The sequence below is a fragment of the Brassica napus genome, chromosome C3 (assembly GCF_020379485.1).
Source record: "Brassica napus cultivar Da-Ae chromosome C3, Da-Ae, whole genome shotgun sequence".
Lineage (NCBI taxonomy): Eukaryota > Viridiplantae > Streptophyta > Magnoliopsida > Brassicales > Brassicaceae > Brassica > Brassica napus.
Genome location: NC_063446.1, coordinates 57,867,952 through 57,885,535, shown reverse-complemented (window position 1 = coordinate 57,885,535; position 17,584 = coordinate 57,867,952). Strand labels below are relative to the sequence as shown.

Here is a 17,584-nt window from a genome sequence, read left to right as displayed (position 1 = left end):
CCTATAAGTAGATAACATCCTTTCACTATTACACTTATTTAGTTAAACAAGTCCACAAATTTTGAATCGATCATGTGGACCGCCTCCTCGGCTCTCGTTCTGTTCTTCACCATCATCACCAGCTTCTTCTCCACTCTAACAACATCCGCTTCACCAGCTCTCCATCCAGATGAATGTATTAAATCAAAATCTTGATCCTTATAATATCAAAGGTCAGTATCCATAATTTTTTTCATATATAATCTCGATAATTTGTGCAGTGAAAGCGCTTGGTGAGATAGCTACTACACTTGGAATCAAGAGACTGAACCTAAGTGATGGAGATCCTTGTCTTTTAAAAACTCTAAAACTTGGTGTTGTTTCTAATTCGGATTCGGATATGGAAAACATCATTGCTTGTGATTGTAGTTTCAACAACAACATGACATGTCATATTATAGAACTGTGAGTGTGAATCTTTTATCTTCAATTATCAAATCTTTATTTTCTGATGATTTTTTTTTTTTTTTTTGAGAAATCACAGAATACTCAAGTCCGTAAGTCTTTCGGGGAAACTCCCGCCTGAGTTGGCCAAACTTCAGCATCTCCAGAAGATGTGAGTTTAGAACTTATGATTAGTCGTTGGTTTTGCAAACCATGGTTCATAATCCATTTTAGTCATTTGTGATTTTTTTTAACAAAAGTGATTTGGTTGATCTATATCTAACATGGAGATAAATAAAATTAAAAAATGTGTTAATTCTTAAAGTTTTCATTTATGTATATGATGCCACACTACAAAAGTACAGCCTCGTACCTAGTATCCATAATGGCTTAGTCACCCGAACATATGATGATTAATCAAAACAGAATAAACAGAAATTCGAACTTTCTTTTTTGAACATTGGCTTAGAAATTCGAACTTCTTTAGTCTGGAAATCTCCCATGTTGACATTTTATAGTGAGTTTCTGCTCTTTCTTGCAGAAACTTGTGCCGAAACTACCTTTCGTGACTGACTCGTACTTCTGGCCAGCTTTGCGTCGTGATGTGGAAAGATTCGTGACTCGATGCACGACTTGTCAAAAGGGTAAGGGTCACGCCTCCAACGCAGGACTTTATTTGCCCTTACCGATTTGCCCTTACCGATTCCAACTCAACCTTGGAGCGATATCAACATGGATTTCGTCTTAGGACTTCCCTGGACACAGCGCGGCAATGATTCCATCTTTGTGGTCGTCGATCGTTTCTCTAAGATGGCACATTTTGTTCCGTGTAAAAAGACCACAGATCCTGTGCAAGTCGCTCAACTATTCTTTTGGTGAGATATATAGGTTGCATGGTCTCCCTGTGTCGATCGTCTCTGATCGTGATTCCCGATTCATTAGTCACTTCTGGCGTTCTCTGTGGAAGTTATTCAAAACCAGTTTGAACATGAGTTCCGCGTATCATCCACAAACAGATGGCCATACTGAGGTCACGAATCGAAGCTTAGGGAATATGTTGCGTTGCTTGGTTGGTGACAATCTCCGTTCGTGGGATACACTTCTTTCCCAAGCCGAGTTCGCACACAATCATGCCAACAATCGCAGTCTCGGTTTCAGTCCCTTCAAAGTCGTTTATGGAGTTTTACCTCGTGGACCATTGTCTTTAACAACACTGCCACAGCCGGGAGAGTTCCATGGTCGGGCGGTGGAGCTTGTTGACGAGTTGACTAGCATCCATACACAGGCGCAAGACAACTTGCAAGGCACGGCAATAAAATACAAACGCGCAGCAGACAAGCATAAGCGCGAAGTTCATTTTCAAGTCGGAGAGTTTGTGTGGGCTGTTTTAACGAAAGAAAGAACGTTTTCCGGTGGGTCAGTATAACAAGCTGAAGGCTCGAAAAATAGGGCCAGTGGAGATCGTGGAAAGGATGAATGCCAACGCCTACCGTTTGGCTTTACCTCCTCACGTGCATACGGCTGACGTCTTCAATGTCCGGTACTTGTTCAAATACGAACCCGATGACATTACACTTGCAGGATTCGTGGACGAATCGTCCTTAGGGGGGAGACCTGATGTAGCGTACATATCCTCTCGGGCTTTGGTGTTCTTATTTCCTTTTCTAAGTTATCTATGTTTTCCTTTTAAGCTTATGTTTAGGTTTTCCTTTATTCTTTTGTCTTAGGACTTATGTCCCTATATATTGTGATCTCTTGGCTTTGTGAGAGACAACTTTTGAATTATTGATTAATATACTTAGAGTTTTGGTGTTAACAAACTCTTCAATCCTAACTTCCGGGCATTCTATAAGAATTCAACGGTGTTAAAAAGGCTTAGATAACAGGTATTCTCAGAATTCAACGTTACCTTCGCGTTATCGGTTACTAGACGGTACTTCCGCTCCGTCAAAACCTCACTTCCATGTCAGCTCTCTCTTTCTCTCTCTCTCTCCCTCCCTTGTAATCTTCATGATCTGGTAGGTAATTTTTCGCTTTCTTGCAGCTCGTTCTGCGCAAATCGTTTGTCTGGGCAATTACCTACTGGTTTACAAAACTTTAAGAGTCTAAAATTCCTGTACGTCTCATACCTGTAGCCTCTAGGGGTATGCCTTCTAATCATTAGTCTAATATTAATTTTATTGTAATGAATTTTTCAGAGGGGTTGAAGCCAACCAGTTCTCTGGTCCTATTCCTGATGAGCTTGGTAACATGATCAACCTAACAGGATTGTATGATTCTCTTTGAATCTTAACTATCTTCCAAAACAACAAGAATCATTGCTTTTATTGAAATAGTTTAAGGATTTAGATATAATATCTTCTGAAAAACTGGACTTTGCAGGGAACTTGCGTCCAATCACTTTACAGGAAGTCTTCCTAGCTCTCTTGCTAGACTGGTAAATCTTAAGAAATTGTAAGTTGTTGCTTGAGTTTTCAAAAAGCATTTTGCCTTTTTAGCTGGAAATGCTCTTCTTTAATTATGCTTGGATGTGAGTAAATTTGTGAAGCTCCTCAGCGGATGCATTAGGTTTGAAACTTTGAAAAAAATGTTCTTATAGATTGAATTGCAACCTCTTGGTTAGAGATTTTGCTTTGAGATTTTTTCCTTGACTCGTAAGGAAGTGAACTAACTGTTTGTTTACACTATGCAGTAGGATAAGCGACAATAAATTCACTGGCATCATCCCAGAATATATTGGCAACTGGTCTCGGCTTGAAAGGCTGTAAGCTTTTTCATCATCACTAATGTATTTTCTCTTACAGTTTGTGTTTTAATATAATCTAAGTTTGGTCGAATATGATCTTCAGAGATCTACAAGCAAGTGGACTGAAAGGACCTTTTCCTGACGCAGTGGCCCGCCTAGAAAATCTTACTAATCTGTAATTAACTATCTCAAACTAAATGATCAGCTAAAGAACCATTGAAATGAATATACTGACATCTATCTAATATTCATTTTCAGGTTTATTAGTGATATGACTGGGATAAACTCTTTTCCTACTATATCTAGCCAAGCCATCAAAGACCTGTATGTGTGTTTTCAAGAAATCATGATTGTATTTGAGGATATCAAACTAAAAACCCCGTCCCTGTTTCAGGGTTTTGAGGAATGTGAGTATGTCTGGTCAAATTCCTTCTTACATTTGGAGTAAACCGAACTTGAGATCTCTGTAAGTTTGTTCTGGTGAAATCTGAAAACTACTTATGCAGAATTTACTCAAAGATGTGCATACGTTATGTTGTTTGCTGCAGTGATTTATCGTTTAACAAGTTGACGGGTGAAGTTCTTGGAATAAACCCAACACCAAAATTTACGTAAGACGCATATAATGTTAAGATATATAACACATAATCACAGGTATCACACACACGGATGAGTTATAGTTTTGATGTGTTGTTGTTACTGGCAATATGCTTTCGGGGGAAATTAAATCTGGTGTTTACCTCAACAGCAGATCAAATATGTACGTTTCAGTCTTTCCCTTGTTTAATTACATGGCGTTAAAAATCGTTCTTCATGTAAACTAATCTTCCAGTTGGTTTTCTACAGTGACCTCTCTTATAACAATTTCTCATGGCCATCTAGCTGCCAAGAAAGGAGATACATACATACCAGAGCTCATCCTTAAAGAACACTTTGTAAGTTCACTCTTCTGCGTTGCAACAAGAATGCCTAAAACTTAGTAGAATTCTTTTGCAAGTTTTCTTCCGATCAGATGCCTAAATACTATGATCATTTTTCCATACAGAACTGGTCTTCTTCCATGCGCTGGTCCAATCACTTGCAAGCACTGTAAGCACATACTGAGAATTTGACCCACTCACTTTTGTTAATTCATTTTTCTATTGATGTTGATAATCGTTGTTGATTGTAGATAAGCGATCGCTACATATAAACTGTGGTGGGGAAACTGTGACTGTTACAAACTCTATTGGTAAAATCACTTATCAAGCTGATAACAGTGATCAGGTCAAAGCCGCTACAAATCAGCACTTCAAGAACTGGGGAATTAGCAACACTGGTGACTTTATGGATGATAATAGAGATGAAGATACGTACATCATTTCTACTAGTTTGACACTACCTGGAGATTCTCCTGATCTTTATAAGACTGCGCGTCGATCTGCTCTCTCTCTTGTTTATTATGCGTTTTGCTTGGAAAATGGAGAATATAATTTGAAACTTCATTTTATGGAGATTCAGTTTTCAGATCAAGAACTATATAGTCGTCTAGGTAGACGCATATTTGATGTCTATGTTCAGGTATAGCGTTATTGTTTACTGAATAATTGCTTTTTATTACCTAACTAAGTTGCTTAGAAGATTGAATTTCATTTCCTTTTGTCCCTTTTCTCCTCTGATAGGGGAAATTGTTCTTGAGGGATTTTAACATCAGACAGGAGGCTAATGGCACTCTGAAGTCTATTGTGAAAGAACTGAAAGCTGTTAATGTGACGGATCATAAGTTAGAGATATGGTTGTGTTGGGCGGGTAAAGGGACAACACTCATACCCAAAAGAGGAAACTATGGTCCTCTTATCTCTGCAATCTCCTTGTGCCACAGTAAGTAACACTTCTCCTCTGCGTGAGCAAACCTAAGACTATTCTTGTTACTATTCGTGTCACCTATAAATAATATTCATGTTTCAAAATTTCAGGCCTGGAGCAACATTGTGGAGGTCCCATAAGATAAATAAATAAATACTTTGTTACAAACTTCTTTCTCAAGATTGGTGTATGCATTAACACTTGGTCTCATTTGCAGTGGAGAAAACTAAACATCACATCAATTATCCACTCATTTTTGGGGTAACGGGTCCCTTGGTAGCAATTATTTTCTTGGCTTTGGGATTCTATGCTCACAGAAAATGCAGACAGGACAAGAAAAAGAGAGAAAGAGGTATCAAAGCTCACAAAGTATATGAATACATTACACATATTTGCTCATAGCATTATTACTTGTGATTTTGGAACCTGATCACATTATGTAGACTTGAGAGCACGGGGTCTGCAAACTGTTTGCTTTACATGGAGGCAACTGCAAGCTGCAACTAATGATTTTGATGAAGCCAACAAACTTGGAGAAGGAGGTTTCGGTTCTGTATTCAAAGTATACTAAAACTAGAACACATGCCAAGTTTTTCTCAAGAATTTATCTGGTTTCTGATATGAGAAACATAATATGCAGGGAGAGCTGCCAGATGGAACTATCATAGCAGTGAAGCAGCTTTCTTCCAAGTCATGCCAAGGAAACCGTGAGTTTGTGAATGAGATAGGCATGATCTCTGGTCTGAATCATCCAAACCTTGTCAAGCTTTATGGATGCTGTGTCGAAAAGGATCAATTGCTACTTGTGTATGAGTACATGGAAAACAACTCCCTTGCTCTTGCTTTGTCTGGTAAATCAAAGTCATTCAGGTTTTCTTTATTTCAAGTGGACATATCATGTGAAGTGACATCATGGTCTCTTCCATTTCCAGGAAAGAGCTCCTTGAAACTGGACTGGGCAGCAAGAAAGAAAATATGTGTGGGGCTCGCAAGAGGGCTTGAATTCCTCCATGAAGGAGCTGCGATCAGAATGATTCACCGTGACATAAAAACTCCCAATGTGCTTCTAGATGCCGACCTTAATGCAAAGATATCTGACTTTTGTTTGGCCAGGCTCCATGAAGAAGAACACACTCACATTAGCACCAAATTTGCAGGAACCATGTAAGTAGTATTGTTTAAACACGCCATGGTAAAGAAATATAATGTTTTTTCTTAGTATGTCTGAAAACATGAAAATCCATCTTTATGGAACGGATGTAGTATATGATAATTTTTGGGATTATGAGAGCTTCTAAGTGTTTTAACCGTGATGAAGCACACGAACAAAGTAAAAAAGGAGTGAAATAACCGTAAGTATTTGAGAGAGAAGAGAAATTTGCGAATTTAAGAGAATGGGAGGATTTGTGAGTTTGAGAGAATGAAAGAAATGTTTGTATTGAATTGTATGTTTAATTGTGTAACATACATGGTGTATTTAAAGGAAACAAAAGCAATAAGCACTCAATGGTGGAAGAATAAATAACTAGTAGTGGACTAGCCACTCCTCCCCATTTGGTAAGTGATATGGCCACTCCTCCCACTTCCTCCACTAACTAGTAGTGGACTAGCCACTCCTCCCCATTTGGTAAGTGATATGGCCACTTCTCCTACTTCCTCCACTACTTCCCTTTGTTTAATTCTTCATGTCAACACTCCCCCTCAAGCTTGACAGTAGTGAGTGTCAAGCTTGGAAAGCCATGAATTATTCCCTCATTAAAACCTTTTCTTGGAAAAACCACTTGGGATAAAAACCAAGCAAAGGAAAAAGAGTAGAATACTCCACGGTGAGGAGATCATTGACATGGAAGGTTTATGAGTCCAAGTCTTGGAAGAATGGACTCACAAACTTTGCTACTGGCCGCCTTGGTGAAGATGTCAGCCAGCTGATCCGCACTTCTTGTATAACATGGGAGAATCACTTGCTGCTCCACTGCTTGTCTGACCTTGTGGCAGTCTACTTCTATGTGCTTTGTCCTTTCATGAAAGACTGAGTTGGATGCAATGTGTATTGCGGCTTGGTTGTCACAGTGCATGGTCATGGGAGAGGTGATCTCAATTCCCAAGTCGCCTAAAAGCCCCTTTATCCAGATAAGCTCACTGGTTAGCTTCCTCATTGATCTGTACTCTGCTTCTGCGCTTGAACAAGATACTACTTTCTGTTTCTTGCTCTTCCAAGTGACAAGATTCCCTCCAATGAATGTACAATAACCGGTGGTTGACCTTCTGTCTACTCTATCTCCAGCCCAATCTGCATCACAGTATCCTATCACCTCAGTGTTCTTGTTGCAAGCCATCCATACACCTTGTCCTGGCGCTTCTCTTAAGTATCTTAGAATCCTCTCCACCATGTTCCAGTGATGAATCTTGGGAGTTTGCATGTGCTGGCTCACTTGATTAACTGCGAAACACACATCTGGCCGAGTGATGGTTAGATAGATCAGCTTCCCAACCATCCGTCTATACTGCTTGACATCTTCAAATGGAGTGTCTTCATACTCCCCCTCTCGCAATACCTTGTAACCTTCTTCAAGTGGTGTCTTGGCATGTCTTCCTCCAAGATCTCCTGCCTCCTTTAATATGTCCAGGGTATACTTTCTTTGGGACATGAATAATCCTACCTTTGATCTGCACATCTCAATGCCAAGGAAGTACTTCAGTTCTCCCAGGTCTTTGATGTCAAATGCGGCCTTGAGAAATGTCTTGGTTAAACTGATCCCCTCCTTGTCACTACCCGTGATGATGATGTCATCCACATAGACTAGAATTACTATAATTCCTTGCTTGCTGGTGAGAGTGAAGAGTGTGTGATCCGCTTGAGACTTCACAAATCCCCTTCCATTCAATGTAGTGCTTAGCTTGTGGTACCAAGCTCTTGGTGATTGCTTTAAGCCATAGATTGCCTTTCTGAGTCTAAGGACATTCCCTGGTTTCACCATTTCTTCCATCCCCGGAGGTGGTTTCATATACACTTCATCTTCTAGTTCTCCTTGCAGGAAAGCATTCTTCACATCCATTTGCCAAAGGTCCCATTCTAGGTTCACTGCTAATGAGAGTAGAATCCGGATTGTATGAAGCTTGGCCACTGGTGCAAAGGTTTCTAGATAGTCCTCTCCATACACTTGTGTGTATCCTCTTGCCACCAGTCTGGTCTTCTTTCTTTCTGGCTTCCCATTTGCAAGATACTTAATGGTATGTATGAGTCTGCTGGTCACGGCTTTCTTCCCTTTTGGAAGTTCTGTCTCATACCAGGTGTTGTTCTTCTCCATGGCCCTCATTTCATCATCCACCGATTTCCTCCATTCATCATCTTCCATAGCTTCTGCATATGTTCTTGGTATCCATTCCAGGTCCAATGAACTCATAAAGACTTGATGTTCTTCTGGATAGTGAGCTAGGGAGCATAATCCACTTTCTGGATGTGCCACAGCTTGAGCATTGTAGTAAACAAAATCATTTTTAACTCAATCTGAGGCTGGTCTTCTGATCCTTGTACTTCTCCTTAGTACTTGTGTCTGCTCAGGTTCATTACTGCTGCTTGGTTCTCCTTCTTGAGCTTCAGTGTCTGGTTGTCCCATCTCACCTTGATCATGAGATAATACTGGGTTTTCTTCAGGTTGAGCTTGCGCCGGTTGATCTTCATTCCCCCCTTCATGGTCAGGATGAGAGTCTTCAGTGTTATGAACCATGGTCTCTTTATAAGGAGTAGTGATATCTTGCATAATTACATTGTTTTAACTTTCTATTTCTTGCATGTTTTGATCATCTAGATTAGGAATCACGCGTTTTAGTCTCCTTTTGCATTGCATAAGTCTTTATCAGGTTGTGGAGTTTCCATTGGAGTTCTTAGAGGTACTTAGAAGCATTTGGGATCAAAAAGGGAGTGGGAAAGGCTGTTTAGACGAGCAAAGCATCAGAGCGGGGTACGGGAGCGACATGCGACACCCGCTCCAGAAGAGTCGAAGTTGGCGCGACGTCTTGCACCGAGGTGATACACCCGCTCCAAGCCCAACTTCTTGTCGACGACTTTCATGATTTGGAGCGACCTCTTGGAGCGACGTCACGCACCCGCGCGGGGTTTTGGAGAGGTGAAGCAAGTTCTGCGGAGCGACCTATGGGAGCGACCTAGTGTACCCGCGCCAGATGCAGAGCGACCTCTGGAGCGACGTCATCAACCCGAGCGGGGTTTTGGAGAGGTGAAGCAAGTTCTGCGGAGCGACCTATGGGAGCGACTTAGTGTACCCGCGCCGCGTTTTATCTTATGTCGAAAAATTATGTTTTATTTGGGCTTTTGAAGTGATTAAGCAAGCCCATTAGGTTTTAGAAGTCACATAAATACTCTCTAAACCTAATGTTGGAGAGATATCTTGTTTTCTATCAAATCACAAAAGAACTTTTATGAAAAAGATCTGATCTTGATCATTTCTCTCTTGTGATTGCTTGATTTTCTTGATCTCTTATCATGTTTAGCACCAAATCATCTTTGATTCTTGGGCTCATCATGGAGAGTAGTGAGTAGTCATTTTTGGATTCATGGGTTAGGGAGATTAAGGGTGATTAAGCTAGATCTAAGGTGTTTAGGGATAGATCAATCTTATTCCTTGCTAGTAGAGGGCTTTTAATGCAATTTTAGAGTTGGCCTCTCTAAAGTTGAGCTCTAGGCATTTCATACCCGGAAGGTGTTTGATGAAATGCCTGAACCAACTCTCCTAAGCTTTTAACATCCTTTGCCAAAGGGATTTGTTGTTAAAGGTGTTAAGATGGCTAGTAGACTTGAGATTAATGATTACTTAGGTAACATTCAACCAAAGGAATTTGATGCTTGAGTTATCTAGGTAAATGAGCATTCATCTAGGGATAGAGTTTGTTTAGTATTGTGTCTAGGCCTAAGGAAGATATAGATTGGTTAAAAGTTGACACCTTTAGGTTGAATCTTGATCACCCAAGATCAATTCCCATAGCCCATGAGTTCTCTCTTCTTATAAGAAAGAAAGCTTTGTCCTTTATTGCATTTTAGGTAGTAATCTAGTTTACAAACATCTCAAAAACTGGTAGCACTTAGATTAAGCATGGTCTTGCATTCCCTTTGCTTTAGAATCACTTAGAAATGGTTTGACATCCTTTATACTATAACATTTGATTAGGAGCCTTGAAACTCTATCATCAAATTGGCGCCGTTGCCAAATTCTAAGTTGATTGTGACATTGGGATTTAGTCATTTGCTTGAGACTAAGTCAATTTTTATTTAATTGTGTTATTGCTTCTCTTTGTTCTTCTCTCTTTGCATTTCAGGTGTATGAACACAAGGAGCAGAGGTCCAACAAACCTAGTTCCAAGAGTTGAAGACATTAGAGCACTTGAGAGGGAGATAGCAAGACAAAGAAGAGAAGTAGAGCAACAGGCTCACTTGCAAGGGTTGGGGTTTGATATGGAGAATCTGCCTCAAGATGGTGAAGCCCAAGGAGGCAATGGTCCAAGAGCTGATCATTTTAGACCACAGCGCCAGCCACAACATCCACAGCGCCAAGCTCGTGCCATTGGAGCCTATGATCAACCTCACATTCATGGTCATAGGTTGGGAATCAGAGCACCAGCTGTGGAGAACAACAACTTCGAGATCAAGTCAGGGCTGCTCAACACTATAGAGAACAACAAGTATCATGGTCTTGCTGCTGAAGACCCTTTTGATCACTTGTACAAGTTTGATCAGTACTGTGGCTTGTCCAAGACAAATGGTGTTTCTGAAGATGCTTTCAAGCTGAAGCTATTTCCTTTCTCTTTGGGAGACAAGGCACACCAATGGGAGAAGACTCTTCCAAGTGACACTGTCACTACTTGGGAAGATTGCAAGAGAGCTTTCCTAGAAAAGTTTTTCTCTACTTCAAGGACAGCTAAGATCAGGAACGAAATATCCGGATTTCAACAAAAAGGTCTAGAGAGCTTCAGTGAAGCATGGGAAAGGTTCAAGGGTTATTGGTCTCAGTGCCCTCATCATGGTTTCAGCAAGGAGAGTTTGCTTAGCACCTTCTATAGAGGAGCCTTACCACAGTGCAGAAACAGGCTTGATACTGCCAGCAATGGTTTCTTCTTGGGGAGAACTGAAGAAGAAGCAGAGGAACTGGTGGAGAACATGGCTAAGAGCGACTCCGTCTACAGCGAGGAGCATGATAGAGTCAACAGAAATGATGATCAACAGACAAAGAGAGAGATCAAATCCCTGCAGGAGAAGATGGACTTGCTTCTTTCTAACCAAGCTAAACAAGAGCAGGTCAACTTTGTGGGTGGTCCTATTCAAGAGATTCCTCCCAAGATTAATGAAGTTGATGGTTTGGAAGGACAAGAAGAGCTGTGCTTCATCAACAACAATGGTTCTTGGTACAGGAAGGAACCTAACTTTCAGTACAACAACTACCAGCAAAAGTCCTACTCAAACAACCAGCAAGGAGGATACCAGCAGAGGCAAAACACTCAGCAAGGGAGCTATCAGCCTAGGCAAAACACCCCTCCTGGTTTCAACAATAACAACAATCAGTCTACTCAAGCTCAAGGAAGTTCTTCACAAGCTCCAGCTTCAGATACAAGTGTGGATGCAATGTTCAAGAAACTTTTGGATTTTCAGGCCAAGAATGAGAAGACAATGGGTTATGAGTTCACGAAAATTCACTCCAAGATTGATGGAAGTTACAATGAGCTCAACAACAAGATCCGCCATTTGGAGAATCAGTTTGCTTCAATGAACTCTCAGCCAAGTCGCCAACAAGGGGCATTACCTGGAAAGCCAGAGCAAAATCCCAAGGAGACAATGAAAGCCATCACCCTTAGGAGTGGAAAACAGCTACCACCACGAACTCTCATTAGGGATAATGAGAAGCAAGATGGGGAGGTGATCATCAATGTGGATGATGATGTAGTTATTATGGATGAGAAGACCAATGAAGAGATCTTGGAGAAAATAGTTGAAGCAAAAGGAAAGGGTAAAATTGGAGAAGAAAAGAAAGGGAAGAACAAGAATGAAGTTGCTACTTCATCAAAAGAAGCTCTATTCAATCCTCCTCCCTATGAACCAAAACTTCCTTTTCCCGGTAGATTCAAGAGACAGCTTTTGGAGCAATACAAGGCTTTATTTGAGAAACAAATGAGTGAAGTTCAGATTACTATGCCCATAATTGATGCCTTCATGCTAGTGCCTCAATACAGCAAGTTCCTCAAGGATGCTGTAACTAAGAAGAAGAAGGAGATGGAAGGCATGGTGGTTCTTACTCATGAGTGTAGTGCTATTATCCAAAGGCTAACCATCCCTAAGAAGCTTGAAGATCCAGGAAGCTTTACTTTACCTTGCGCCATTGGGCAATTTACTTTTGAGAGGTGTCTATGCGATTTGGGAGCAAGTGTGAGCCTTATGCCTCTCTCCATTGCTAAAAGGCTTGGCTTTACACAATACAAGAAGTGTAGACTCTCTCTTGTGCTAGCTGATCGCTCAGTGAAGATTCCCATTGGTATCCTAGAAGATCTCCCTGTCATGGTTGGAAATTGTGAGATCCCTACAGATTTTGTGGTGTTAGAGATGGATGAAGAACCAACAGATCCTTTAATACTGGGGAGACCTTTCTTGGCTACAGCAGGAGCAGTTGTGAATGTTAAGGAAGGGAAGATTGATCTTCACCTTGGAAAGGGGAACATTCTTCACTTTGACATCAAGGAAGTGATGAAGAAGCCTATTACTCAAAGCCAAGCTTTCTACATTGAGGAGATGGAGGTGTTAGCTGATGAACTTCTAGAGGAGTTGGCACTTGAAGACTCTCTACAACATGCCTTAACAATTGAGAGAGAGGTCCAAATGGTTGAGAACAAGGAAAGTGATGCTTATGTGAAGATGCTGGACTCTCACAGGGAGATTAGTGATGAAGAACAGAATGAGGAGCTTTCATATGAGGATCACCATGCTTCCTCAGCTACTCAACAAGAGAATCTCCAAGAGGATGATTGGAGTGAACTCAAAGCACCAAAAGTGGAGCTTAAACCTCTTCCCCATGGTGTAAGGTATGCTTTCCTTGGCCCTAATGAGACTTACCCTGTCATAGTGAGTAGTGAGCTTAGTGAAGATGAATTGTCTAAACTTTTGAATGAACTTAAAAAGTGTAGAAAGGCAATAGGCTACTCACTAGATGATATTAAAGGGCTATCACCTTCTTTATGCATGCATAGGATACATCTAGAGGATGAATCTATGACTTCTATAGAGCATCAAAGAAGGTTGAACCCCAACTTGAAGGATGTTGTTAAGAAAGAGATTCTAAAACTCTTAGATGCAGGAGTCATCTATCCTATTTCGGATAGCAAATGGGTGTCTCCTGTGCATGTTGTTCCAAAGAAAGGAGGAATGACTGTAGTTAAAAATGATAAGGATGAACTAATACCGACAAGAACAATAACAGGACATAGGATGTGCATAGATTATCGAAAACTTAACAAAGCATCTAGAAAGGATCATTTTCCATTGCCATTCATTGATCAAATGCTTGAGAGACTTGCAAATCATCCATATTATTGTTTTCTTGATGGGTATTCAGGGTTCTTCCAAATCCCCATACATCCAAATGATCAAGAGAAAACGACTTTCACATGCCCCTATGGTACCTTTGCTTATCGAAGGATGCCATTTGGGCTATGTAATGCTCCAGCCACTTTCCAAAGATGCATGATGTCTATTTTCTCTGATCTTATAGAGGATGTTGTGGAGGTGTTTATGGATGATTTCTCTGTCTACGGATCTTCGTTTTCTGCTTGTTTGTCAAATCTTAGCAGGGTCCTCAAGAGATGTGAAGAGACCAACCTTGTGCTGAACTGGGAGAAGTGTCACTTCATGGTTAAGGAAGGGATTGTGCTTGGACACAAGATTTCAGAGAGGGGGATTGAGGTAGACAAGGCCAAGATTGAAGTGATGGTTGGGTTAGCTGCACCAAAGACGGTTAAGGACATTAGAAGCTTCCTAGGTCATGCTGGATTCTATAGAAGATTCATCCAAGACTTCTCAATGATAGCAAGGCCAATGACTAAGCTTCTATGCAAGGAGGCTGCATTCGTCTTTGATTGGGAATGTCTACAAGCCTTCAAGAAGTTGAAGGAGAAGCTGGTTAGCGCCCCAATTGTGCAGCCACCAGATTGGGATCTCCCCTTTGAGATCATGTGTGATGCTAGTGACTATGCTGTGGGAGCTGTTCTTGGTCAAAAGAAAGACAAGAAGACTCATGTGATCTACTATGCGAGTAAAACTCTTGATGAAGCCCAAATGAAGTATGCCACAACTGAGAAGGAGTTGCTAGCCATTGTCTACGCCTTTGAAAAGTTCAGAAGCTACTTAGTTGGGTCAAAGGTCATAGTCTACACTGATCATGCTGCATTGAGACACCTCATGGCCAAGAAGGATGCTAAGCCAAGACTGTTGAGGTGGATCTTGCTGCTACAAGAGTTTGACCTTGAGATTAGAGACAAACCAGGAGTTGAGAATAGTGTAGCAGACCACTTGTCTAGACTGAAGATTGAGAGTGAGATCCCTATTGATGAAGGGCTTCCAGAAGAGCAGATCATGGCAATTGGAGCAGTGATAGCGGTTTGTGAAACTGGAAAGAAACTTGAAGAAGTGAAGGCAACTGAAGAGAAAGGGCCTTGGTATGCTGATTTGGTGAACTACTTAGCTTGTGGGAGAGAGCCACTTGATCTTGAGGGATATGCCAAGAAGAAGTTCTACAAAGATGTGAAGCGATACTATTGGGATGAACCTTACCTCTACATCCTTTGTAGAGATCAACTCTATAGAAGAGCAGTAGCTGATGAAGAAGTTGAAGGGATCCTCACACACTGTCATGGATCATCCTATGGAGGGCACTTTGCTACTTTCAAAACAGTCTCAAAGGTGTTACAAGCTGGGTTTTGGTGGCCTCATATGTTCAAAGACACTCAAGACTTTGTCTCTAGGTGTGATTCATGCCAAAGGAGAGGAAACATCACCAAAAGAAATGAGATGCCTCAAAACCCAATTCTAGAAGTGGAGGTGTTTGATGTGTGGGGTATTGACTTCATGGGACCATTCCCATCATCTTTTGGCAACAAATACATCCTTGTAGCTGTTGACTACGTCTCCAAGTGGGTAGAAGCTGTGGCAAGTCCCACCAATGATTCTAGGGTGGTGATTAAGATGTTCAAAAGCACCATCTTTCCAAGGTTTGGAGTTCCAAGAGCTGTCATCAGTGATGGGGGTTCTCACTTCATCAACAAGCTGTTTGAAAGTCTTCTCAAGAAGAATGGTGTGAAGCATAAGGTTGCTACACCATACCATCCTCAGACAAGTGGACAAGTTGAGATCTCCAACAGAGAAATCAAGTCTATTTTGGAGAAAACAGTGGGGATTACAAGGAAAGATTGGTCCATCAAGCTAGATGATGCACTATGGGCTTATAGGACTGCTTACAAAACTCCCTTAGGAACCACACCTTTCAACCTTGTGTATGAGAAGGCTTGTCATCTACCGGTTGAACTTGAGTACAAAGCATTGTGGGCTGTTAAGTTGCTGAACTTTGACATCAAGAGCGCAAAGGAGAAGAGACTTCTCCAACTCAATGAACTGGAGGAGATCCGACTTGATGCTTTTGAGAACTCAAGGATTTACAAGGAGAAAACCAAAGCTTTTCATGACAAGAAGATCTTGAAGAGAGAGTTCAGTGCTGGAGATCAAGTGCTTCTCTACAACTCTAGACTGAAGTTGTTCCCCGGGAAGCTCAAGTCAAGATGGTCCGGTCCTTTCAAGATCAAGGAAGTTAGGCCACATGGGGCAATTGTGTTATGGAACAAGAATGGTGGAGACTTTATAGTCAATGGACAGAGGGTTAAGCTCTACATGGGAGCCACAACAGAAGAGGAAAGAACTTCGGTTCCACTCTCCGACCCCATTCCCACCTAGCTAAAAAGAAAGGAAGTCAAGCTAGAGACTTAAAACAAGCTCACTTGGGAGGAAGTCCCATGTCTATCCTTGTACATACTTCACTAGGTAAAAAAAAAAAAAAAAAAAAAAATGTGAAGAAAAATTCAGCGCGGGGTGTTCTCGCGAGGTCTGGGAGTCGCTTCGTGTTTCGATAGCTCGAGCCTGAGTTGGCGCGGGGTTCCGCAACGGGGTCTGGACGTCGCGCGACGACTCGATTTTTGGATGGTGTTTGGAGCGGGGTGTGACCGCGGGGTCTTAAGGTCGCGCGTCAATTTGAGAAACGGACACAAAATGTTTAGCGCGGGGTGTGGCCGCGAGGTACCGACGTCGCTCCCGTAACCCAGGTATGATTTTTTGACCCAAAACCCGATGACCCGACCCGACCTACGCCTACCCTACCCCGCGCCCGTTTCTCTCTCTCTCGTTCTCTTCTCTTCTTCCCCAAAACACAAACACACTCTCTCAATTTTCCTAACTCTAAAAACCCCATAACTCACTCAAATCTTCTTCAAATCAACCCATTCTTGTTTCCAAATCCAAGCTTTGCCCCTGTAGTCTAATTTCTTGAATCAATTCATCTTTTTCATTCTAATCCAAGCAAGGTATGGTAATTCAAAGATGAATTTCGTGGGTTCATGAACCCTAGAAATTCAAACTCAAATTTAGCTTGGTTTCTTGCTTGATTCTTGTGAATTTGGCTAGGGAAAGCATATATATCATGTTGGGTTGCTAATTTTGTGGTAGAAGTGAGTTGAATCCGAAATTGAAAAGCTAGGGTTCTTGCGAATTGGAAATTTTCGAAATTGTCCACATTGGGTTTGAATATTGTTTGGAATGAAGTGTTTGGATGGTTTTAGACTGTGCTAGCTTTACTTAGACCTGATTATTCATTGTAACTCATCTCTTGTGATTCTTGCTAATACTCTACCAAGATTTGACTGCTGTAGGTACAATGGCAAAGACAAACAAGACGGACATGGAAGCTAAGAAGGCAGCAGCTGCAAAACGCGAATTTGAACTGAGGGGAAAGCCTCTAAAACCTGCTGAGCCAAACCAACAAGGAGTGGAAAGGACATCTAGGCAACGAGTTCTGGATGCAAGGAAGGCAGCGGAAAGGGAGAAAAGAGCAGGCAAGGCTGTAGCATCTTCTTATAGAGATGAGGAAGAAGAAGAACCAGCTCCACCAAAGAAAGCCAAGATGTCCAAAGGGAAAGGGATAGCTCTTGAAAGGGACAGAAGTAAGACACCAACAGTTGAAGAGCTACACCATCACTTGGTTAAAGGTGTTTCTTGGGTTCCTACACGCTTTGCTGACCCCAAGATGATGGAGGAGTTAGGAATCGAAAACGATGTTAGGACAATGCTGCAGCACATGAAAATGGAGAGCTTCTACTCCATGGCCTATCCTACTTACGAGGAACCTTCTTCTCAGTTCCTTGCAACTCTTGAAGCATCTTTCTATGAGGCTAACCATGTGAGACAGGGATGGGGCAAAATCAAATTTAAGGTCAATGGAAAGACCTATTTCATGAGTTTCAAGGAAATTGGAGCAA

The 17,584-nt window shown here is 41.5% G+C and overlaps 1 protein-coding gene, 1 non-coding gene and 1 pseudogene across 2 annotated transcripts; 2 read left to right on the top strand and 1 right to left on the bottom strand.

The window, feature by feature from the left end:
- Positions 1 to 1,411: 1,411 nt before the first annotated feature.
- Positions 1,412 to 6,182, top strand: LOC106427599 (annotated as a pseudogene).
- Positions 6,183 to 10,299: 4,117 nt separating this feature from the next.
- Positions 10,300 to 16,097, top strand: LOC125583401. Its single transcript, XM_048750278.1, has one exon. It carries the CDS (start codon positions 10,350 to 10,352, stop codon positions 16,008 to 16,010), a length of 5,661 nt encoding a protein of 1,886 aa, XP_048606235.1. The 5' UTR covers positions 10,300 to 10,349; the 3' UTR covers positions 16,011 to 16,097.
- Positions 10,947 to 11,053, bottom strand: LOC125584597. The gene has a single exon (XR_007321509.1). It is a non-coding gene; the product is annotated as a small nucleolar RNA R71 (small nucleolar RNA).
- Positions 16,098 to 17,584: the final 1,487 nt, after the last annotated feature.

What these genes read in the sequence shown, in the direction of transcription:
- LOC125583401 (XM_048750278.1), top strand. Translation starts at nt 10,350, where the DNA reads ATGAACACAAGGAGCAGAGGTCCAACAAACCTAGTTCCAAGAGTTGAA.